This window comes from Triticum aestivum, chromosome 2B (genome assembly GCF_018294505.1).
Source record: "Triticum aestivum cultivar Chinese Spring chromosome 2B, IWGSC CS RefSeq v2.1, whole genome shotgun sequence".
Lineage (NCBI taxonomy): Eukaryota > Viridiplantae > Streptophyta > Magnoliopsida > Poales > Poaceae > Triticum > Triticum aestivum.
In genome coordinates, this window is record NC_057798.1 from 591649936 (window position 1) to 591673591 (window position 23656).

The following is a 23656-nucleotide window of genomic DNA, read 5'->3' on the forward strand; positions in this document are numbered from 1 at the left end:
GCTGATATCATCTATTCTTAATAGCTACAACCCATTATCTATTTTTTTCTAGCCATGCAAGCTTGTCACATAAGCAATTCATACGTGCAAATCATAAATTATTATTTTCTGCATTACTCTATGCATGTAGCGCTGCCACATCATCAATTCATATATGTTATTCATAAGTTATTTGTTTGATTAGATTTTATATCGATAGTATATGCTACCACCCATCCTAGCCATGCAAGCTTGTCACATAAGCAAGCCATACATACAAATTATAAATTAATTTTTTCCCGCATTACTCTATGCATGTTGCGCTGCCACATCATCAATTCAGGCGTGTAAGTTATAAGTTATTTGTTTGGTTACATTTTATATTAATATTATATGTGTAGGGCGACTGCAACATATATATGTATGTCATCTTTCACATTTTTGTTAGAAATGGTATTATTTTATTTGGATTTCATTTTTATCCTTTTACATACTTCATATTTTCATCCTTTTTAAGCTTTCATTTGCTTTTCATTAGTTTTAGATTTTTTAAGCAACTATGTATGTATTTTTTAATAAGATTTTCGCAGCAACGCGTGGGGCACCATCTAGCATGTACAAAGAGCTTCCTATTCAATGAGAACAACTAAATTGAGGGTTGTGACTAAAAAAACGAAGGGTTTTGCTAAAAAAAATAGAACTAACTGAGATATCCTTGGGGGGGGGGGGGGGGGCAAGTGTCACTTTTGGTGTGAGAGATAGAAGCTCCCTGGAGATTTTGTTTCTCCATATTTCTGTACGCATTTTCAGGTTTTAGATTGGGTTTTTTCGGTTTCTTTGGCTTTTTGTTTTTTCGGGTTTTCCTTAGGTTTTGGACAAGAAAGCGTGGAAAAATGCACTGTTGTTCCTTTCGAAAAGGAAAAAAATTGTTTTTTTCTCTTGTGAGAGACATAGATTAGCTTCTCCCGGAAGGCGCGGATCTCTAGGAAAAAGAACAAACATGTTTTTTTCTATCGCGAGAGGCACATGTTTGCTTCTTGTGGAGGCACACTCTTGCTTCCGTGAGAGGCACACAGTTGTGCCTCTAAGACCGCGAGAGGCACATATTTGCTTCTCTTGAAGGCACAGATTTGTTTTCGTGAGAGGCATAAATTTGCATCGCATGGAGGCATAAATTTGCTTCCGCGAGAGGCACACTTGTGTATCTTGGAAAGGAAAAAAAATGGGGAGTAACATGCTTCCAGCTCGGGGTTTTTTCTGCAAGTTTTTCTGGCTTTTTTTCATGAAAGAAAGTTCATCAAAATCTATCACCATGGGATCTAGTATTGAAGATCTTGATGCAAGAAATCCAACGGCGAAAATGGTTTGCGATTTTGACGCATGATTTAAGAGATAAAACATTTTTAAATAAACGAACCTATATAAAAAAAAAACTCACAGGTTGCAATGAATGACACACTTATCGCAACATATGAAGGTGGGCGTGACCTTTAAAAGGGGTAACCTTTAATTATGATTTCGCTATTCAATGCCTTAGCCAGAAAGTTAGAACAGAGAAGGAGCCCCTATTCAGCGACCTGTGCGGTGGAAAGTGAAGCGCCCCAGTACACGCTTTTGGGTCAGCCCATATGGGGGTAGGCCGCCCCTTTTTTCTTTTTTTATTTTTTTATTTTTGTTTCTACAAAATTGTTCTGAATTTTAAAAAAGTTCGTGAATTAAAAACATCTTGAATTCAAAAAAATATTCATGAGTTGAATGTTCACGAATTCAAAACTGTTTGTGGGTTTATTTATTTATTTGAAAATATTCATGCATTCAAGACATGTTCACAATTTCAAAAAATATTGGTGAATTTTTAAAAATGTCCATAAGCTCTAAAATGTTCATGTGTTTAAAAACATATTCGAGAATTAAAAAATATTTTTTTTCGAGAAAACGCAAAAGAGTTTGCGTTTCATTTCATTGAACAGGAAGAGAACAGCAGTACAGGTACAACCTCCCAGAGGAGGGACACACGCACACACACCATCGTCCTCACCAAACAAGCAGGTGAGGAGGTGCTACCAACTATAGACCGCAACAACGAAAGGTCTTGCCTTGTCCAGCCTCCAACCATGAATGGCAAGGTAGCTAGACACAGAGCCTCAAGGCCGCGTCACAGCCGTTGCCAGGCGCCTCCGAAGAAGACTGCATCTCCAGGGCTGACCGGGCCAACGTACCTTCCGCCCATATGTGCCTAGGAGACGGCAGGTGGATGGCAGGACCCAGCCAAAACTAGCGAAGCCATCGTCTTGGACGTGCCGGCGCCAGCGTACATTGCGCCCCGGACGCCCACGCTCCATGCTGTAGCCCTCATCACAGCATCGCATTACCAGCAAACCTCGCCGGAAAGACCGGGGAGGCCACCATCTCCAGCTGACGCATAGGGGACTCCAAGTGCGACCCAAGCAGCGCTTTCAAGAAAGGAACGGCGCTGAGACACCGCCGCTGCCTTGTCCAGGGAACTGGACCAAGGGTTTCCCCCGGTGCCCGAGGAGAGGGTCCAGTCCGGGCCATGACAGCGCCTCCATGGAGGTAACGGCACCCTCAGGTATCGATGTTGTCAGCGCAGGCCATCGCCGCGCAGGGATTTCGCCCGGCCCAAGACCAGAACCCCAAAACCGCCGAAGTAGAGCAAACAGGAGATGGGGAAGCAGATCGCCAGAGAGGACCACCAGCACCGAGAGGGAAACCACGTATTGTCACTGTCGATGTAGGGAAACACCGGCCAGCGCAGTGCAGCAGCTGCCGGATGGCTGCCAGACAAGGCCAGCCATCGCACGGGACGCGTCGAGCAGGGCTAGTGGTGCCGTCGCAGAGACCAGCCACCTGCACCTTGCCGCCGCCGACCATGGCCGCTGCCGCGCCGGCCCGCAGCCTCCGCCGCCCGGATCCGCCGGGGCACAGCCAAGCAGCCGCAGCCGCGCCCCCAAAGGGTTGCGCCGCGCTGCCCGCGTGCTCGCCACGCCAGTCCAGAGGCCCGCCCCTCTGGATCTGGGGCCGCCGTCGCGAAACCCTAGGTTCGGAGAAGCGCAGCTCCGTCAGCCTCGTCGAGCCCCACGCTCGAGGGGGGAGGCCGCCTGGGAGCGAAGTCCTGCCGCCGCCGGATCCACCAGGGCTTTGCCCGGCGGGGAGCACCGGCGGCGGCAGGGGGAGGGGGAGGAGGAGGGGAGGGAGCGCTCGAGGGCTGCGTCGCCTCCCGAGTCGCCCGTGGGGAGGGCGACGCGGGGGAGGGGAGGGGAGGGGAGGGGAACAAGTTCACGGTGACAAAATTTTCTAAAAAATATATTCAGAAAGTATAAAAGATGTTCACTTATTTCAAAAAAAATGCGGGTTTGAATTTTCTTTACAAATTTCAACAATCAGTTTACAAATTCATAAAATTTTCAGGAACATCACAAAAAACATTAGTTTGGAAAAATGTTCACAACTTTCAAAGAAATTGTTCGCAGGCGTGAAAAATGTTCATGAATTTTAAAAAATGTTCTCAGATTAAAAAACAATAAAATTGAAAAGTTGTTTGTGTTTTCGAAAAAGTTCACGAACTCAAAGATTGCTTGTGATTTTATAAGAAGTTTACGAATTATAAAAAAATGTGATATTGAAATAGTAAAATGTGATAGAAAAAATTGGAAACCGACTAACGGGCCGACCCTTTCCTGCGGGCTCGCTACCCCCCCCCCCCCCCCCCCCACCGCGCCAAGGCTATATGTCGCATGTATTGATTCCTACTAGGAATCTCTTATGGGCGGTAGTAGCGGGTCGGCCCACTTTGTGCGGTGCAGTGTGTGTAGGTTCGCTTAGTTATGGCTTGTAGTGATAAGAGTTGAGTTCGCTCACTCTTTTTCTTCTTCCTTTTTTTATTCATTTTTCTATGGTTTAAAAGACGGGAGGTGGCCAACTATGCCCCTTAACAGTCGGTGTTGCCACGGGTTCCCTACCCGCCATTCGTGGAAACCCCGCGTCTGTGTTTTTTTTGTCATGTAGGGTTCTCATGTTCTCTATCGTCGGTGAAGTTGGGGCAGCGGCGACGATGGGAATAATGGTTCCTCGTGTTTCCCCATGTCTATGGCCATCCACGCAGGGATGTTGATGAGTCAGTGATGGTGTCAATCGTCAACAATTCGTTCTGGTGTGATTAGTGTTTATCCATGGCTGCGGCCTAAAGAGGGAACGTCGTTGTGTTGTGTTTTTGTTTTCTAGATTCGTCTCCATCGAAACTTGTGAACTTGTAAGGTTTGTGTCATCTCCTAAGTCTGGTTAAAGTTGGAATTACTCTCTGATCTTTCTCGATGCCAGGTTCTTCGAGACGGCGATCTATCCAACTCGCAATCACCAACATCTTCTGGTCCACATCGATGACTTATCAACCGTTGCTTTTACAAGGTCCTTAGTTTCAATAAGGTTGCTCCGATAACACGAAGGCAGAGAGGCCATAAAGAGTGTTTCTCAGCCGCGCTATCAAGGGACGCAGAAGGAAGATGATGATGTTTTCTTTAAGGACTTGTTTATAATTTTTTTATCCTTGTAAGGAGTTTTTAAAATGGCTTACATTTGGCCTTGTGCCTTTTTCCACCAAAAGAAAAAAAGAGTTACCGCATCAATTTACAGCGACGGGTGTTGCGGCAATTTATGCGGATTGTAAGGTTCTAGTTATTGGTTATGCTTTGGTTTCTTTTGTTCATTGCCCTAGGGAGGCAAATTGTGTCTCTCATGAATTAGCTAGGTTTGCGGTCTCAATCTCACCTTGGATGCGGATTGAGGAGTCGCCGACATCAATTGTAAGGTGGATGGTGGACGATGTAACGGTTTTTTAATTTTATAAAGTTACTGAAGTTTTTTTTTTTTGAATGAAAGGGGTTTCACCCCACCCCATTTTTTTATTAATGAAGCGAACCGGAAAACAATCATCCACTGAGTTCAAACATATGAAGATCAGGTCCTCTCCCAAGCACTCTCAAACTCTCTTAATCATTACAGACCCAGAATGGAAGGGACAACTACGGAGTACACTAACACCATGGCATAATCCCAGCCATCTGGACATTTGCGCTCATCTCCAAGCAATCTGCATCAGTTCCCCCGCGCTTTTTCTCCAGCGGATGAATACATCTTTGTAGCAGCACTGCTTGAGTGTCGTCGTAGAGTACCTTCCATTGTTGTAGATGAGACCTTATTTCACAAGAACACATGCAACATTTCTCGAAGTGCTGCCTGAAAGCTGAATTCATTTATTAGTTTTCAAAGGCTCTATAAGGAGGCAGCCACTACCAAGTTCAGCACATGCTTCTTTTTACATTTTTGCCAAAAAGCAATAACATCACAAAATCTGGTAAAGAAAGGGCATTCAAAACAGACAGAAACAACTTCCCAAACTATTTTTGCAACAATACAATCAAACAACAAATGTTGCACCGTTTCATTCTCATTGCAGAAAAAGGCGAGTCATGTCATCAACCTGCCTCCTTTTGCCTAAATTATCACGAGTAAGAATCTTGTTGTAAACCCCCAACCAAAGAAAGACACGGATTTTTTGAGGGCATAGAACTTTCCACAGTTTGTCATATACAGCCGAAACTACCCCCCACAAATTGATCTGCTTATAAAGAGACTTGACCGAGTACATCCCGTTAGTCTCTAAAGACCAAATGGGGGGGGGGGGGTGTCATTCTCATCCCGTAACTGGGTTTTTCTAACCATTTCTACTAATTGGTTCCATCTCTCAAAACCTGTCATATCTACACATCTGCGAAATGTTAGCTTAAGTTAGACCCCATCCCAAACTTGTGCCACAGAGCACTCAATTTGATTATAGATGATGAAAAGGTCCCAAAATTGAGTTTTGAGGGAACAATCCCCTACCAAAGTGTCGTGCCAGAAGCTAATTCTCTCCCCATTTCCCATTTGCCACTTATAAAAGACTCTGGCAGCTGAAAAGGCCCAAGTGGCACTCCATCGGAATGTGGAACCAGTCCCACATTTGGACCAGAGGATGTTGGGAGATTCAATATCATATTTATATGTGATCAGTTTCTTCCAGTCACTATCATTGTTATCAAAAAACCTCTTGCTCCATGAAGCCAATAGAGCCATGTTGAAATCCCTTAAGTTAGGGATCCCTACACCTCCAAACTCCTTTTTTCTAGTAACCATGCCCCAGTTAACTAAATGATATTTATGCTGGTTATCCACATTCCCCCAGAAAAAATGAGCCAGTTGAGAGTTAATAGCATTTACAACCCATTTGGGAAACTTAATCATAGACATCAAATAAGCAGGAATACTCACAATACAAGCACACAGCCCATTTGTAAGTTTTTTTTAAGTTCATAGCAGAAAACCATGTTAACCACGCCACATGTGGCACAAAAAAAAAGGTGCAGTTCTAAACATTTGAGGTCTGCCAAACATTACAATACAGCAGATTAAGGGTCCGCTTGGTAGGGAATTCCAAAACCAGCTTCTGCATTGAAAAAACTGAATCTGAACCAAGGGCAAAAAAAATTACTGACAGTTGAACAGTAGTGTCTGTACAGGCCGCGGAGGGGTCGATCGAACCAGTTCTTCTGCTGGAGTTGTGTACGCAGTTCTGCCACCCGTCTGGAACCCGAGTGCAACTTCAGGGCCAGGAGCCCAGGATCCTTCACTTTCAAACCGGCTGTCGCTCTGAATTAATCACACGGGCCGGCGTTTTATCAGTCCATTTTCTTCTTGGAGCTAGCGAAGCCTTTCCAGTTTGTCGCTCTCCCTGATGGGGTCAGATCGACAGTAGCGTGTGAATGGGAGTTTGTCCGAGCCCGTTTAGAAGCTTACTGGCGACACACAGGTGGATGCATTCTCATCATCATTAGCAGCCCAGCATGCATGCATGCATGCATGATGAGCGAGTACACATGCAAGGACCCCGAGCTGCCTTCTGGATTTTAGCCGGCGTGCTTGCAGCGCTGCGAGCTGCAGATAGCTAATGGATTATGCGGATACATGGCCGACAGATAACAAGATCATGGCCTCTCTTTCGGTGCCAAGCTTGCATGCATTGCAGCCATGCCCAAGGCTTTAGGCTAGTAGCAGCAGCAGGCACATGTGCATGATCCATCAGCTAGCTAGGCACTACTGTACATCTGGTAGTGCATGCTGCGTAGAGCATAGTGGAGTAGTAGTACACTGGTACCCAATCTGATAAATATGTGCATAAGGAGGAAATAGGCAAGGGGATCTTCAACACTGCCCCGCAAATTCCCTCCCGTCCGCGAACAGTGGACTGGTCCGCCGACATGGATGAGGGAGCCGGCCATCCAAAGCTACCTGCATATATTCGGATAAATATGTGCATAAGGAGGAAATAGGTAAGATCATCCACGGGCACCCGAAACACATATCAAACGTCCGAGCGGGCGGATCGGTCACAAAAAATCGACCCATCCGGGCGCCTCAAACCAGCCTTAAATGCCCCGGCTGTCCGGTGCCCTCATGTCCGGACCAAATCTAGGATAGATATGGGGCACGCCCGGGCGCGTCCGCCTGATAGGCTCGGCCCACCATCGACCCCACAGTTGTCCCACAAAATCCCCAATCTGGCTTCCAGCTCCGAATCCTAGCTCACTCCACTCGCCTTTCTCGCTCCGTCCTGTCCTCTCCCCACCCGCATTCAGATCCAATCCGACGCAATGTCGAGCTCCGGCAGCCACTCCGGCTCCGACCTCGACTCCGACGATGAGTTGGCCCTCCGCATTGCCTTGGAGCAGTCCAAGGTGGAGACCGATGGCAGCTCCGGATCTGCAGCAGGCCCAACGCGAACGCGGGAGCTGGACCCTCCCAGCCCGCACTCAGCTCCGGCAGGACATCGCAGTCCGCACCGCCCTCACGCTGTCCCCTTCCCCCGCCGACTGCTCCTCCACGGGGCAGCGGTGGGTGCTAGTGCCCGCACCATGGGCCCACACGCGCACTCCAGAATTGGAGGCGCGCGTCGCCCACCGTGAGAGGCAGTGGACAAGGGAGAGGAAGGCAGCGGAGCGTTCCGTGCGCCGTCGCCGCAGGATGTCGGCGGAGCTCGACGAGGACGAGTGGCTCCTTGCATGGGTCTATCGACGGTCGCTCATGACGGCGGAGACGGACGCTCGCCGCCTCCGATGGAAGAACGCAAAGGCGCTCCGGCTAGTCATAGAGCAGTCGGAGCGGGAAGCGAAGGAGGCAGCGGCGGAGGCGGCTCGACTCGCCAAGCTGATGCAACGGTAGGACAAGGCCATCCGCCGGATGAAGGGGCTGATCGTCCTGTCCTCCTCTGATTCTGATGACGGTGACGACAACAGCTCCACCTCCTTCGATGACGACCAAGATTCTCCACCAGCCGCGGATGCCTACAGCTGCACCAGCAAGCGAAAGAGCAAAAGCCAAGCACGAAAGTGGTGGTCCCACTCCTCCTCCAATGTTTATATCGTTTTTAGTTGTTGATTTTTAAGAACTTGTACGACGACGGACTCAGATGATCTTTTGGATGATGTGAAGCTCGTTTATATCCGTTTGCAGCCGATTTTGTTGTCCGTTGTTTGATCACGTAGAGTAGCTCACGTTGCATGTATAGTATGGATATAGGATGCCGGATATGAGATACGCGGATGTGGAGAAAAAAATATGAGGCGTGCCTGATCAGTGCCTGCGGACGCGTTTGAGGGGGCGAATTGTTACATCGCGACTGTAGATGCTCTAAGACATACATACCGATGCACAACAGGATATTATAACTCGATATATATATTTATCCTCCACATTGCATGTTTGCATTAAGTAATAATAATGGTGACTACTCTATCTAAACCAAATTACCAAAAGCATGCATGCTTCTACCATACCCAGCTAATTTAAGTGTTTTGTGTGCGTTTCGGCAAATATCGGCCGATCGATCAGAAGGAGGTGAAGGCGCAGCTGCCCGTGTGGTCGCCGCCGACGTCGTCGTCGCTGCAGGGGGTGTGGGTGTGGCGGCCCTCGTAGGTGGTGATCACCATGCGGCAGTCCTCCGACAGCCGCTCCACGCGCTTCTTCACGCGGCAGTTGCTGTGGGTGCACCGGTAGTAGCTCCTGCACGCACCCACACGTACGCAAATAAGACACACATATACAGGTTCAGAGAAGCCAATTTTGCCAGAAAAAAAACAGGAATTAATTCACAATAGATCTTCGAGACACAGTATATCACATCACACGTATCATGAAAATCTAGAATTGAAGTACCAGCACAGTTAATATTCATGAACACTGTATGATACTCACTGTGGGAAAACATTACAGTATCACTATCAAATGTTCTTCAGTGTGAAAATACTAGGTTTGCCCTAAGCCAAACCTCTTTTAAGTTTGACCAAGTTTGTAGACAAATATAGCAACATCTATAACACTAAATTAGCTTTATTAGAGTCAAAATAACATGTATTTTCATACTATATATATTTGATGTTGTAGATATTAGCAAATTTTCTATAAAGTTGGTCAACCATAAAAGTTTGACTTAAAACTAACCTAGAACTTCAAGTTTTGGAAAAAGGGGGGTACAAGCTAAATGCAAGCATGGTCAGAACTTGACCAAAGCAGAAAAGAAATGGGGAAAGGGTCTTTATACAAAAAATAATAATTCAAAATCACCAAAATAGAAGGGAAAAATAGTATTACAGAGGCATGCCCGCTTCAACACAATAAGATTGGAGATTATAGGAATTGACACCGATGAATATTTGGTTACAATGCAGGAGAAACGTAGGAAGTCATAATCCATGGGAATTTTTCTAGGTTACACTGGATGGAGTTTTCATTTGCAGTTACGTACAAATACAAAAGTGTATCACAAGAAAGATTGGTAGGGGTTTTAATCCCACAAACCTAACCAACTCTCTGGCTAGTGTTCCGTCCCTGCGTGGCGAATGTTGTAAGGAATGATTGTAATAACCTTATTTTAATTAATTAATAAATGGGGTGTTTTTCCAAAAAAAAAAGAAACTCTCTCGCTAGAAGGTTTAGAAAACGAAGTGTTAGGGACAACACGTGTTTGCTGTATCATGTACTATCCAGATTCCTGAAAGAGCTTAAAACACTAGAATTTCCGAATCCATGTCTATAATAAATGATTCGCAACAAACAAACACATTATTATTTAGAGTAGGAAATGAGTGGAGATGATGGTGCATTGGACTTGAGGACTTCTTTGATTCACATGATTTTGAATGTGCCTGAATAGGGAAAACATACTATTACAATATCGTGCCACTCAAATAATAATGGATGAATTTGTAACAAAGTATATTTAATTGCATGTATCACAGGAAAAACAAATGAATTTTTATCAGAGGTTTAGGTGGATGCAAAAGTTCCTTTACAATGTAGTGCAAATTGCAAAGGAAGTCTTAGAAAAAATTCATGAGGGATTCAATCCTACAAATCATGCAAAAAAATCAATGAAGAGCGTTTTTATTACTTTTAACTCATAATATAGCATAAGGGGATACAAATACAATGAGCACACACTCGGCCTCTGATGACTATGAAGAACACAACCTGCACCAACACACACACACAAAGTCATACTTGACCAATGTTGTACCTAGGTGGATGCAACAAAAAACAATGATATGCCAAGCAATTGCACATCCATTGAAGATGATGCAGACATACATGATCTGAATATGGACAAAACCACGCGAGCTAAAAATTATGCAACGCACCAGGCAAGCAACCCAACAGCCAACAACCGTCTATAGGAACAATTTATAAGAAATCCAGTTGCAATGCTCCAAAATTCCTATAAAAATCCTTGCAATAAAATAGGATCTCAAATTATAATACTATGACGTTTGAGTTCATGTCAAAATTCCTATGAATTTGGATGGTAGAAATGAATTTCACATAATTTTGGCAACCCCAAAGCTATGGTTGGAAAGGTCATGGTATACTAATCAATGTAACGTTCTAATCTTTTCCATGGAATTCATACAATCAAAGTGTACGTAAATTCCAAAAGAATTTCATTTAATCAAGGTCAGTTGAGTGGTGCATATCAATTCGATATGTCTTGGAGATCGACAGTTCAACACAATGATACTTCAATGTTATGCTTATTGTGTATGCTAAATAATGAACAGGGCACCCATTTTGGGAAACATGCCATCGTGCATATCTATCATACTTCCGAGTCTTTCTCAAGGTTATGTGTGGAGTGAGCGGAGATGGCAATGATTCGATTTTTTTAGAAACACCGAGTACAATGTAGAGGCTCACATGCAAGCAAAGCACCACCACAGACGCACACTCACACAACGACTACCGAAGACATGAGTCGCCAAGCTTCAGATTGACGAATTCACCACATGGCCGACCTGAAGAATATATCACCTTAGTGGGACACAAAGAGCATCAAACCTACGGTTTGACCCCCGATGTGCTGGGAGTACAACCACCCTCGTAAGAATCCAAGCACATGTTGGTTCTCACAATGTTTGGATGTTGATCCAAAGGCTTGGAAAGTAGATATATGGGTACGGGTTTTCCAATCAACTTAGAGATAAATGATTCATTTTATTAAATGTGGGCAATGGATTAATTATTACATATTCTGATTAAGAAGGGTAAATTACTTGGCTTATGTAATCCAATAACATATTTGTAAAGGATTTTTTTATATAAAAAAAGAGGATTCGGTCCTTGAGAATCCTCCTATGTGGTTTTTACGATCGTAAACCATAGGGATTTTTCTAATGATTCATTTGCACTAGATTTAATAGAAATTTTTCATCAACTTCAACATCTTGAAAACAATTCTATGTCTTTCTGTGATGCAACCAAATAAACAAAAAAGCATGTAGGATTTGAATGGGCATGATATTGCTATCCCACTTTTGTCTATTTCCACGTTTTTAGAATCTGCAAATTAGAGTGGCCATGAATGGGGACGGTCGGCGGAATCTAAGGCCCTTCACAGTTCGCGCGCATCCTCGAATTGGATTTGGGTATGTCATGCATATGTAGTACTAGTAGAAAACGAATTAGGGTAAACGCATGTGCGTGCATACCTGGGATGAAGGCTGTTCTTGACAACCTTCTGGCCGTACTTCCTCCACTTGTATCCGTCGTCCAGCACGTCCACTTCGCTCCTGGTCTGGAAGCAGAACCGCGGCTCCCTCATCTTCCTCCTTACCTTCATCTTCCCCTTCTCTGCCCCCTTCCACCTGCACGCCCACCACCATCCATCCCCATACCCATCAGTCCCCTAGCTAGCTCGTGAAACCCTAGTTGTTAGCACTATCACACGCCCAATCGTCGATACTTTATAGCAGGTATATAGCAATACACATCTTACCATGAGCTCGGGCCATGGCAGCTGGCTGTGGTGGTAGTAGTAGCACTAGCAATCTCGTTGCCTTGTCTGGCCGCCAATGTGCCAGCCTGAGAAAAATTCCAAGATTCCTAAGGAATCAAGCAAGAAACGCCATGCGACAACAAAGGCGGTCAAGCATGCACGTCAGTGCTAGTTACCTCGCCGGTGCTGCCCAAGGGCGCGAACCCGGTGTGCTTCTCGCAGGCGGCGGCGGAGTGGCAGAAGGGGATCCCCGGAAGCAGCGGGTACAGGCCCCCGCCATGGTCCGAGGAGAACATCACGCCGTGGACCCCGGGCTGTTCTTGGAGCACCGGCGGCAGCTGGTGAAGCTTGTGCTGGTTCGGCGATGGAGCGAGGAGGGGAGGGGATGCGTACGGATCGAGCGCGTAGAGGCTGGGAAGGCACGCCCCCAGCTGGCTACCCCCTTCCATGCAGGATCATGCACGCGATGGATCAGCGCGGCCTAGCTTGGCTTGGGGGCATGAGATGCCAAGGAAGGATAGAGAGAGGCTGACGGAGAGAGAGAGGGGTAGGTGATTTCTTGCCTAGGTTTGAGAGAGAAAGGGGAACAAGAGCGGTGGGCAAGCTATAGCTGGGAAGGGGACTGGACAGAGACCCGCCCTTTAAAGAGCCTTTTGCTCAAATTGTGGTACTGCTCGTTGCTGTAGCTGCTGATCCTGCAGATTCATCTATGCTGCTTTTGTAGCTTGTGTGCTGATGCTTACCTGTTATAAACTAGCTAGCGTAGTCTACATATGCTTTGTCAGTTATGCAACAAGTTCCCAAGTTCTTTATATACCAAAGCACATGGAGCTACATTTCACATTATTTTTCTAGAAGGGATTTCCGATTGTTAGAGTCATGCATTTTGATTCAGGAACCGACCTACCGGATGGAACTCTAGTTTTTCCTACTTTGGGGGGTTCTTAGTAGACTTAGGCGGCGGCGCTTCGTTGATGGCGATGACGGTGCCGATCTGGGGAATATATTTTTCTCGAGCCTCTTCATCTCGACGGTGTCGACTGTGGCAATTCGATGGCGTGAATTCCTGCCGGTCTATCCGTTAGCAAGGTTAGGGTTTGTTAATGTGACGGTGACGACGACTTCCCTTTGCAGTTTGGTCCTCTACCTCCTCTCCGTCACATTGATATGACCACCGGTGCAGCGTGCGCTCTGTGAGCTTTGTTGGAGGTTGGGATCTTGGATATGTGGATCTTCCTGTGACGACTTCAACAATTTTTCCTCTAGGGTGCTGGTTGGGTAGGACCGTGGCTATGAGGACTTCCCATCCATGATCAACAACGACTTGCTTCGACGATGAAGAGGCAGCAACGGTGGTCCATCACAATCCATTGAGGGAGTTTTGAGGTTGTGCATGTGCTGCAATTCAAAATGTGTTCATTGTCTATGTGGATCCAACGGTGAAGAGGCAGCAACGGTGGTCCATCATAAAAGGTTCGAAGCATGGATCGGCAATGCCGCATCCATGGGGGGCAGGCTTACTCTGCTCGATTCGGTGCTTACTCAGCTTTCTATCTTTCACATGTCTATGTGGCTTATGAATAAAACATTCATTTAAAAGCTGGATAAACATAGGCGTAGATTTTTCTGGCAAGGCTGCAATAAGAAGAGAAGATACCACCTTGTCAGGTGGGACAGGATTTGCAGATCCAGAGACAAGGGAGGTCTGGGGGTTAAAGACCTCAGAAAACAAAATATCAGTTTGATGGTTAAGTGGTGGTGAAAACTGGAGACCCAAAGCGGGTTGTGGCAGGATATTGTACGTGCTAGATACCTTAGAAACAAAACTGTCACTGAGGTTTGTGCTAGGTTTTCTGATTCACCATGCTGGAAAGCTCTTTTGAAGGTAAAAGAGATGTACTTGGTGGGAAGGAAGATTAATATAGAATCTGGGAATATTGCCTGGGTTTGGATGGATCCCATCAATGGGTTGATTCCTTTTCGTGTCCAATTCCCACAACTATTCTCTATTTGCACTAACCCTGAATGCACGGTGGATAAAGTGAAACTTGTAGAACCCAGTAGCTTCTTCAGACGGGGGCTTAATGCTGAATTAGCTGATCAATGGAGGGCGATCCGAGACACGGTCGATAGCCTGACTCTATCCAGCACTAGTGATCGGGTGTCTTAGAGGCTCAATCAGAATGGCAAGTTTTCGACTAAATCTGTTTATAAATGGCTAGAGAGATCTATTAGTGGATGCCACTATAGATGGATCTGGAGGGCCAAACTACCTCTCAAAATCAAAATTTTCCTTTGGCAAATGTCACAGGATGCTGTGCTTACTAGGCAAGTCATGCGTAGTAGAAAATGGCCTGGTAATCCTTGTTGTTCTTTCTGCAAGGAGGTGGAGAGCTCTCAACACCTGTTTTTCACCTGCCCTGTTGCGAAATGTGTGTGGAGGTCTGTTGGGGTCGTGCTGGGTACTGATAAATGTCCCAGCAGCTATTGGCAATACTATGCGTGGTGTCACTCTTATCTTCCTGGGGGAGAAAATTTTTATACTGTGGGCCTTGCAGCTGCCTGCTGGGCTATATGGTTGGCTCGAAATCGTGCCACTTTTGAGAAGAAAATGATCAAAACCCCTTTTGAGATTGTTTTTTCCATGTGTTCTTTCTTGCTGTATTGGACAGGTCTGCAACAGGGAGATGATGCTACTAAACTACGGGCAGGCGCAGAGCAACTCAGGGCGGGTACCATGCAGATGATGAAGCTCTGCGAGGCTGCCAGGCAACCAATTACCGGCGAATGAAGGAAGCAAGTCTCGAAGATTGGAAAACCTCCCTGTTCCTGCCGCTTCGTTTTGCTTGCAGTCTTTGATCTAGTGATGATAGTTTGGCCCTGTTGGTCGGGTCTGTAATAGTTAGTTGAACTTACAGATATTGGTGCTATCCAGGTTTTCGTCCCATGGCACTTGTCACGATGTCGGGCAAGTGTGGTGGGTTTCCTGGTAGTGCTTGAACTCGCTTTTTCCCCTTTCCTTTCTTCCTGAACATATTTCTGGAACTGATGTATTTCCGTTCTATGCAATGGAAAGGGGTTAAAGCCCGGTTCAAAAAAAATGTAAATCATTGCCTAAGAAAAACACATTTTGGTCTCTCAACAAGTGGCAACTTAGGCCACTAGATCAATTCTACACCTGATATCTTGGTCACAAAATTATTGAAAATGTACAGAATTTGCCCACTAAAAATGGGTCTAACGATGACATGTCGACAATAGTTTGACATGTGGTATCCTATTTTAGCATACACAAATGAAAATGAATCAGGAAAACATGAGAAATAAAAAAAACATGATATGTGAAAATTTTGGATGACAAATTTCAAGGGAAAAACAAAATTGTACTATAAGAATTCATATATTCTGAAAGATACATATTAAAGTTTTTATCCTTTTTCTAGAACAAAATATATAGTAATTTTACTAATACTATATAATTGGCCATGGTTCCAACGACATATAAATATTATAGTAAATTAGCCCGTGATTTACGTTCCATATTAGTGTGATTGTGCAAATAGATGTTTATAAATCCTGCCCATGATTTACCTACCTAAATAAAAATCACTTGTTTGGTAAGTACTTATGAAAACGTAATTTTGTTTGTTATAAAGTCCATAGAAGGTGAAACAGTTAAAGAACAAATTTCAAGGAAAATCGTTAAAAAACAGAGATAGAAAGGATAAAATAAAAATGGATAGATGGCGGCTGGGGGGGGGGGGGGGGGGGTAACATAATGTTGAACGAAGCACTCAGCCTGGTACAGAAAAAAACACTGTTGTTTTATTAAGTAGTAGACAAAACTGAAATAAAGAAAACATGGCAACAACAAAAATAGCGTGAAAGCTAGAGAACTAAAAAAGGAAAATATAGTAAAATACATGCAAATGTAGAAAATAAAACCTTTGAATTTTGGATGGATGACATTTGTAGCTATAAAATTGCATTTTCAAAATTCAAGTATGCATTTTTTCTAGAAAAATTCTATTTTATAATATATCGTGTTTTCTTGTTTTAAAATCATATAATACTCTCTCCGTCTCAAAATAAGTGTCTCAACTTTTGTACAAAATTGAGACACTTATTTTGAGACAGAGGTAGTACTATTTTGTGTCGACAGGGCTGCCATATGCATGAAACCTTAACTACTTTATTGTCAAAATTGCCTACCATGTGAAACAGTTTTGACACTCGAGGTACAAAAATATTCCACGTGAAGTTGATGGAGCAAAGTTAGACTCTGACAAGATTGAAGAACCAAATATGTATTTTTTTCCTTAATTACCTAAATGCATGTGAACTATTTTCCCACATTAGATTTCACTGACTGGGTACAAATAAAGCGGTACATCAGATAGCTAGCGGAAGCACCCTGATGTATCCTTTTCAATCCCAGGCACCAGTCAAACTTGTGATTCGGAGGAGAATATGAAACATGGATACCTGTAATGAAAATCATTTCACAGATTTCGTTTTGTTTTCAAGTTTCAACAGAGTTCCTCCCCTACTCCGAGCAAGAAAATTCAGGAGGGGCATGCATATCATTACCGGGCGCTTCTTGGGGGTGCAAGATTTTCAGTGATTGTACCTTTTGCTCCCGGCAATTGCTCAATAATTGTGGGGTAGTTTACACCAGAAACCTCGCACACATTTCACTGTACACGCTCCCTCTTTTCTTGAAAAATCATCACGACCCATCTGCCATGATGCTTCATGGACACACAGCTCATCGACACCAGCCATCGGCAGATGTACATACAGATTTTACAGATGGACGATAGATGCATGTCCATGCAAATGCTTACTCGAGGATGACAACAGCCGTATGCCCCAGCCAGTATACCAGACGTAACAGTCTTCCCATTTGTATTTGGAATCTTGCTAGGCTAGCTCCTCGCCGGAAAATCAATCCATGTGTACAGTTCTTTTTCCATGTACGTAGTACGAGGGACCGAGGGAGGAAGCAAGCGTAGGTAGAATTCATGCCCAATCATGCGTATCGATCTGCGGTGGCCAGCCAGTGCTTGTGGTCATCCTGCATCTCTGCTCGTGCATATGGACACACGCATGATACACCGATTGAAAACTTGATCAGGTTCAGCTGCGCCTCAATGGCCGGGCAAGCTAGTGGTGGGGCTAGCCGCGGCAGAAGACAGCAACAATGGCCAACCAAACGCATTGCTGCAGCAGCACTCGCACTGATGTTTTCTTTCCAGATTACTAACCTACAGCTACAGCGGAGCTGCCGCCAGAGGGAATTTTTATCATTGCAGATGCTGCGAAAAGCCTCTTCTTCAGGGCCATCCACCCTCCCCAACCCAGAGAGCCACTTGCTTAATTTGCCCTACCTTCATGCGGTAGCATCTCTCTTTGTCGCAGGAACCCAGTGCACATTTCTGCAGGATTGTATCCGGATCAGGGGAAGATCCATGGGCGGTGTGCAATTGCCAATTGGTCACGAGCCATGGGAGGGAGGGAGAGAGACAGGAAGCATGTGCGGAGCAGCGGCGTTGCACAGTTCCGTTGCCAAGTCTTTCTGCATGGTTTGGTTTCCCTGGAAAGGGAGGACCGCAGAGAGACGAACAGACAGTAATACATGCATACTGGGAGTCTACTACCACAGTCCACAGTGTACAGTCTACAGATGCAGCAACAAAAGAATAGAAACCCAAAGTAGTACTCCAGTACTGTACAAATAGCGGGCAGCGAGCACCTAGGTATAGCTCGTAGCCTCGTAGGCTGAGTGTTCTTGCGTGTGCAAGTGTGCAACCATTTTCTTTGTCTGATCCTTTGGTCTCTCACTTTTTCATCCCTGTCTAGTCGTTGTTTTCATGGTCTACTCATCTTGCCAAAAGAAAATGGACATCATTGCTCGGATAGACAGCCCCATTGTCCGTTTGCTGCAGGGGGGCACCTCGTCTTTTTCCTCTCAATTGTTTTTAAGTGAGATGTTATTTATTTAGATGATGAGTATAGCTCATATTGGTGCTACAGTTTGAGTTAATAAAAGGGCTCTTTGTCGAAAAAAAAATATAATTCATCTTGAGCAATACACACATTGCTTTGATTACAATACATTGAACCAAATGAAAAAGAGAAATAACTCAAAATGTGTGCAATGAAAAGGTGAAAACAAGAACAACATATCCTATGTTGAAGGTGTAGCCCAAACAAAGACACGAGTCTTTGATAACCAGCTCCAACTTCGTACATCATCAGCTTCTTGTCCTGCAATTGTTGTAGTGGAGTTTTAGGATTGCGGACAGCTCATGCATAGCCATAACTTGCGGTAGACTCCAATTTTGTTCTCAATTTCTTTTGTCAAATATAATGTCGTGTTTGCATAACCAAATTTGCAAACACATGATATGTTGCAGAACTTCACTCACAATCAGAATTCAACAAAATAACGACTAATTCTACATATGGAGTAAATAAAAACGGAGGGAGTATCTAAGTAGGTGATCCTATTTTGAACATCATCAAGGGCATTCAAAACATCCATAATTCATTTTTTCAGCACAAGCAAGCCCTCCGCAGTCCACAGCATCAATCACATGCAATGAGATATATTTTACATCCCATAGGAGCTATAATTGTAGGTACTAATTACCTAATTCGAAGTAACCAATTAGGTTTACGATGAAACCTAGAAATCGATCACTGGTCCAATTTGACTACCTCTATAGGATAGACGTCAGCAAAAAAAGTCTTGATTAACGACAACAAGTGAGTGAGTTCAGTAATTCCTAATAGAAAATTATTGACTCTAGCACATGATTATTTTTTCAGCAACTGAAGTAGAAGGTCATGAGGCACTGTAACGTGCGATAACCCTCTACTTACTTCTATACCGGATACGTTCACATGGCGAGAATATGGAACGGCATAGATTTCAATATATATATATTCTAATTTTGTTCTCAATAGTTTATTGTCGTAAATTTCTGTCGGTGTGCTGGGTGTTATCTATTTTAAATTAGCTTCGTGACCAATTTCTAAAAAGATGAATAATCCCACGAGCTGGTGCTATATTTAAAGCAATGTAAGTTGAGCGGCTTGTTTGCAATTAAAGGTAAGGTGTCATTCCTTATGGGATAACAATATGGTTTCATGCATGCATGAATCAATCTAATATATTGTTAAAACAATACAAAAAAGACCGTCAAGGTTAATCGGTTTAAAAATGGTTAAGATTAAATTTTGTATTTGATTGTTTTCCTTGCTCTCTATGACAAATCAAAAGAAATATAAACACTAAAGAATGAGGAGTAAAAGAGAGAAGCATGAGAGGTTAGCTAAGGTAGCTCTTAACCTAGGAAGCACTATTGTAGAACGAATAATTTGAGCTACTAGTTTAGTAGCTTTGGGTGTGGGATGGCCTGTCAATGCGTAGGCGGGAGCTGTGGGGAACGCTCGTGCCAGGAAACACTATGTACATCATTGACAGACAATCATTGATATGTACTCATGTATAATCTACATAAGAGTAGAGTCATAGAGCATCAATACTAATAAAGTTGTAACTACCGTCTCGCTATGAACGGTGTCGTAGCCTACCACCGAGGGATGATCCGGTTTGGTGATTCACGTAAGACATCAAACCCGGAATTTGATTTCCGTTTAGCCAAGTGTACAACAAGCTAAACCTGCTCACTTGATTCATAAATATTAAAAAACGTGACTTTTTCCTTATTAAACCGTGTGACTGATTTTAGCCTCGTCACCTTACATCAACTTTACTAAACATATTTGTGTGATGCAGATGCCGGGGATTTCAACCTCTTTCTAAAAAAAAAGGTGTGACTGATGGTGATGGCTAGGCAGCATTGGTCTTAACCAGGGCTAGCTATTAAATAGAGGGCGGCGTGAAGATACGAACGCTCTTTTACTTCCAGATTCACAAGAGTCAAAAACATAGTGTATGTCATTGCTTCCCTTTATCGGTTAATTACCGGTATCACCGGGTTGAGGCTGGTCATAGTGAGGAGTAGGGGTGCAGGGCGGCGCCCGATCCGCCCCGCTTCATATGCAAAATATGTTTCGGTTAGTTATAAATACCCCTCTTAGATTTAGTTCAATTTGAACTAATCCTCTATTTATGTGGGACTATGTGGGACGCCCGCTTGCATCCCTAGTGGGGAGTAACATATGTTAGTATCATGCATATGATACTAGTATCTCTACTCTTATAAAAAACAGAGTTGGTGATGATGGTGTGCGTGCCATCCTGCAATATAGGCCGTCAGATTTATATCTGACGGATAGGAAGGAAATAATGACAATTTTACAAAAAAGATACTCACACCCCTCTTCACATTTGTAAATAAGGCCTTCCATCATTTATCTTTTCTGCCACAAGATAAACTACTCATACAAATGCATCTTGATGTTCCGTGCAACGCATGGGCATCTTGCTAGTAGATACTATATCCACAGTGCATAGTATCATAAAGTAGTATCATAGATGGTCTCATTTATTGCCATGCATGATACATAGTAGCATAACATTTATTATGATGTGGTATCTACCTATGTTACTATAACCCTCTCTTTCTTTCTTAATTGTCTGCCACATAAGCATGTTTACGAGTTCCAAGTACATGATACGAGTTATGTTACCCCCACTATGGCCAGTGTGAATGGAAATGTATTTGGTGCACCGGGCTTTGGGGTGCACCTCGTGCGCCCTATACAACTTGAATGTCATAAATGTTCCTAGTTCTTTTTATATATGTTTTATATGTATGTACACTAGTGCAGAATCGGGCTATTGTCCCGGTTCATAAGGCCCTTTGGTGTCGGTTCTGCAACCGGCACTAAAGGATGGAGACTAAAGGTTTCCCCCGTTAGTGCCGGTTCGTCACGAACCGGCACTAAAGGCCCACCACGTGGCATGAGCCCGCGCCGGGATGCAGGGAGCCTCCAACCAGGACTAAAGGGTTTAGGGGGTTATGTGTTTATGATTTGTTTTTCCTTTTAATTTAGTGTTTTTCATTTTTTTCATTTCAAACATATTTTACGCTATTACATATTGTACATGTTATGCATATATATAAATAGAATTTCTCATAGAACCGATCATATATATATCATCGAATTTCTCGTACGACCATTCACATACACACACACATACAACTAGCTAGAGACTTAAATTACATAAAGAAATCACTTACAGACAATAGCAACCGACGAGAGATTTGTCGAGTGCTTCTTGATTGAGTAACTGGTACATTTCTCCAAACTCAACCCACAACTCTTTTTCATGGTAGTAATACTCTGCCCCGACTTTCACCATGAGGGACTCTCGATTTGTAGTATTTTCTTCTCTCAAGTACCATTCATGCAATTCATACATTCTCGTTGAGAGCTTCGGGATCTGCTCAGGCTTGACCATAGGTTTGTCGTAGACATATTTCCATTTTAGTTGCTCCTCTGTAAACGTTTCACAGTCCTCGATGCCTAGGAGTTGTTCCAAAGTGATACCGGCCTCTTTAGCCTGCCTTCTATGATCGTCGGTTATTACCAGCTGTTGATTGGCGGTACTCACATGTGTTTGTAGCGGGGGGATCGATTGCATTGCTTGTTCTCCTAGATGGGAACAGTTTTCCCGCATTTTTTGCCAGCTGCTTGGCTCGAGCTCAAGCTCGACTCCTTTTTTTTGCTTAATATGACTTCCTAATAGAGCGCTCATAATTCGAGTCCCTATGCTTGACAGCTGGTTTAGCATTATCAATAAATTGTTGTATGACATGCTCAGGTATGATCTCCTTTGATGGTGGGGCGGTTTCGGTCCAAAATGGGCGTCTAATTGGGCTCGCACTTCGGCTTCTTTTTCCTCATCAGTCAGGTCGTAAGGCAACCCTGGAAGCAGCTTGAGGCTTGGACCATATCTGAATTTCTTGCCTCCTGTTGTACCGCTAGCCGACGTAGCTGCGGCGCCTCTCTTCCATTGTTGCTGAGGCGGCGTAGACCGCTGACGATGTGCCTGACTTGGGGGAGGAGGAGTCTGCTGAGGCGGCGGCGGAGTTGGAGGAGCAGGGGTCTGCTGAGGCGGTGGCAGACTTGGAGGAGGAGGAGTCTGCTGAGGTGGCGGCAGACTTGGAGGAGGAGTCGGCCGATGCTGTGTCAGTAGCCTTGGAAAGACGATGCAATCTGCTCTCCATAGAATGATACGATGTACGACCTCTTCCAGTGTGTGCCCGTAGTCACCTCCAGGAATGTCAAGCTCTAGCCCCGAATATCATGCCACCACTTCATCAACCTCGACACGAGCATAGCCAGCTGGAATCGGATTGCAATGGAAGGTTGCTTCAGGGGGATTTGTATAAGCAAAGCCGTCCTCCACCTTCATGGATATGTTCTTCACTTTAATGTGTAGCTCAAAAGTTGTCGTATCTATGATATCATCCATAGGGTATCTATCTAGCTGTGCATCATCGCCCTGGGCGGAACCATGTTGTTTCTCGGCATGGATGGGACGGTGCTATCCAATGCTGGATCCGCTTGCTGCCGCCGCTGCTGAGACCCCCTTTCCTGGCTAAGTGAGTCGATCTGCTACTGGTGCCGCTAGAGAGCGAGTGCCAACTCCGCGTGCTTTGATTCTACGATGTGAAGGCGGTCTGCTTCCTGCTTCCTCTCCTCCTCCTCCAGCTTCCTCTTCTACTCCTCCTGCTGCTTCTTTCTCGCACGACTTCTGTAGTCGGTGTTCTAGCCCGCAAAACCCTCAAACCACGGAACAACGCCTTTGCCTCGTGTTCTTCCCGGGTGTTCAGGATTCTTCAGGGCACGCGTAAGCTCGTCGTTCTCTCTGTTGGGCGTGAACACCCCCGTTCATACCTCTTCTATTGCAATAAGTAAACTATCGGTGGCTCCTTTTAAGACTTGCCGGCTCCAAAACCTCGCCTGTCTTTGGGTCTAACATCCCCCCATGCACATAGAACCAAGTCCTGACCCTGGGGGCCAGCTCAATGTAACTGGATTGACCCCTGCATCGAGCATCTGTTGCTCAGCAAGGCCCCACTTAGGTCGGGCCACCTCGTAGCCACCTGGCCCCATCTTATGTGCCACTACTTTTTCGCGGCATTAATCTTGTTTTCTCTCGACTATTCCTGAGCTATTTTTGATTCCTTGAATTTCACGAAAGCGTCCCAGTGATCTCTTGCCTTCTCCAGTGTTCCCTTGAATTCTGGAGTCTTCTTTCCTGCTTTGACGTACGCGGACCATATACTTTTCTTGTGGTTGTTGAATGCTATC

General features: G+C 44.6%; 1 protein-coding gene and 1 pseudogene across 1 annotated transcript; one reads left to right on the top strand and one right to left on the bottom strand.

Annotated features, from left to right (window-relative positions):
• The first annotated feature begins 2547 nt into the window (after positions 1 to 2547).
• On the top strand, positions 2548 to 3298 carry LOC123039317 (translation initiation factor IF-2-like; annotated as a pseudogene).
• A 5435-nt stretch (positions 3299 to 8733) lies between these two features.
• LOC123046209 (probable WRKY transcription factor 12) lies at positions 8734 to 12996 on the bottom strand. The gene is made up of 4 exons (XM_044469514.1): positions 12535 to 12996; positions 12359 to 12444; positions 12072 to 12227; positions 8734 to 9093 (listed from the first exon to the last, which is right to left on the bottom strand). The coding sequence occupies exons 1-4, from the start codon at positions 12805 to 12807 to the stop codon at positions 8919 to 8921; spliced, it is 690 nt and encodes a 229-aa protein (XP_044325449.1). The 5' UTR covers positions 12808 to 12996; the 3' UTR covers positions 8734 to 8918.
• Between the last annotated feature and the right edge of the window lie 10660 nt (positions 12997 to 23656).

Excerpts from the sequence above, each read along its gene's own strand:
- LOC123046209 (XM_044469514.1), bottom strand. The coding sequence starts at position 12,807 with ATGGAAGGGGGTAGCCAGCTGGGGGCGTGCCTTCCCAGCCTCTACGCG. Across the intron at positions 12,445-12,534 it reads CCTTGGGCAGCACCGGCGAG|GCTGGCACATTGGCGGCCAG; the intron begins GTAACTAGCACT and ends AATTTTTCTCAG. Across the intron at positions 9,094-12,071 it reads AAGAACAGCCTTCATCCCAG|GAGCTACTACCGGTGCACCC; the intron begins GTATGCACGCAC and ends GGGTGCGTGCAG.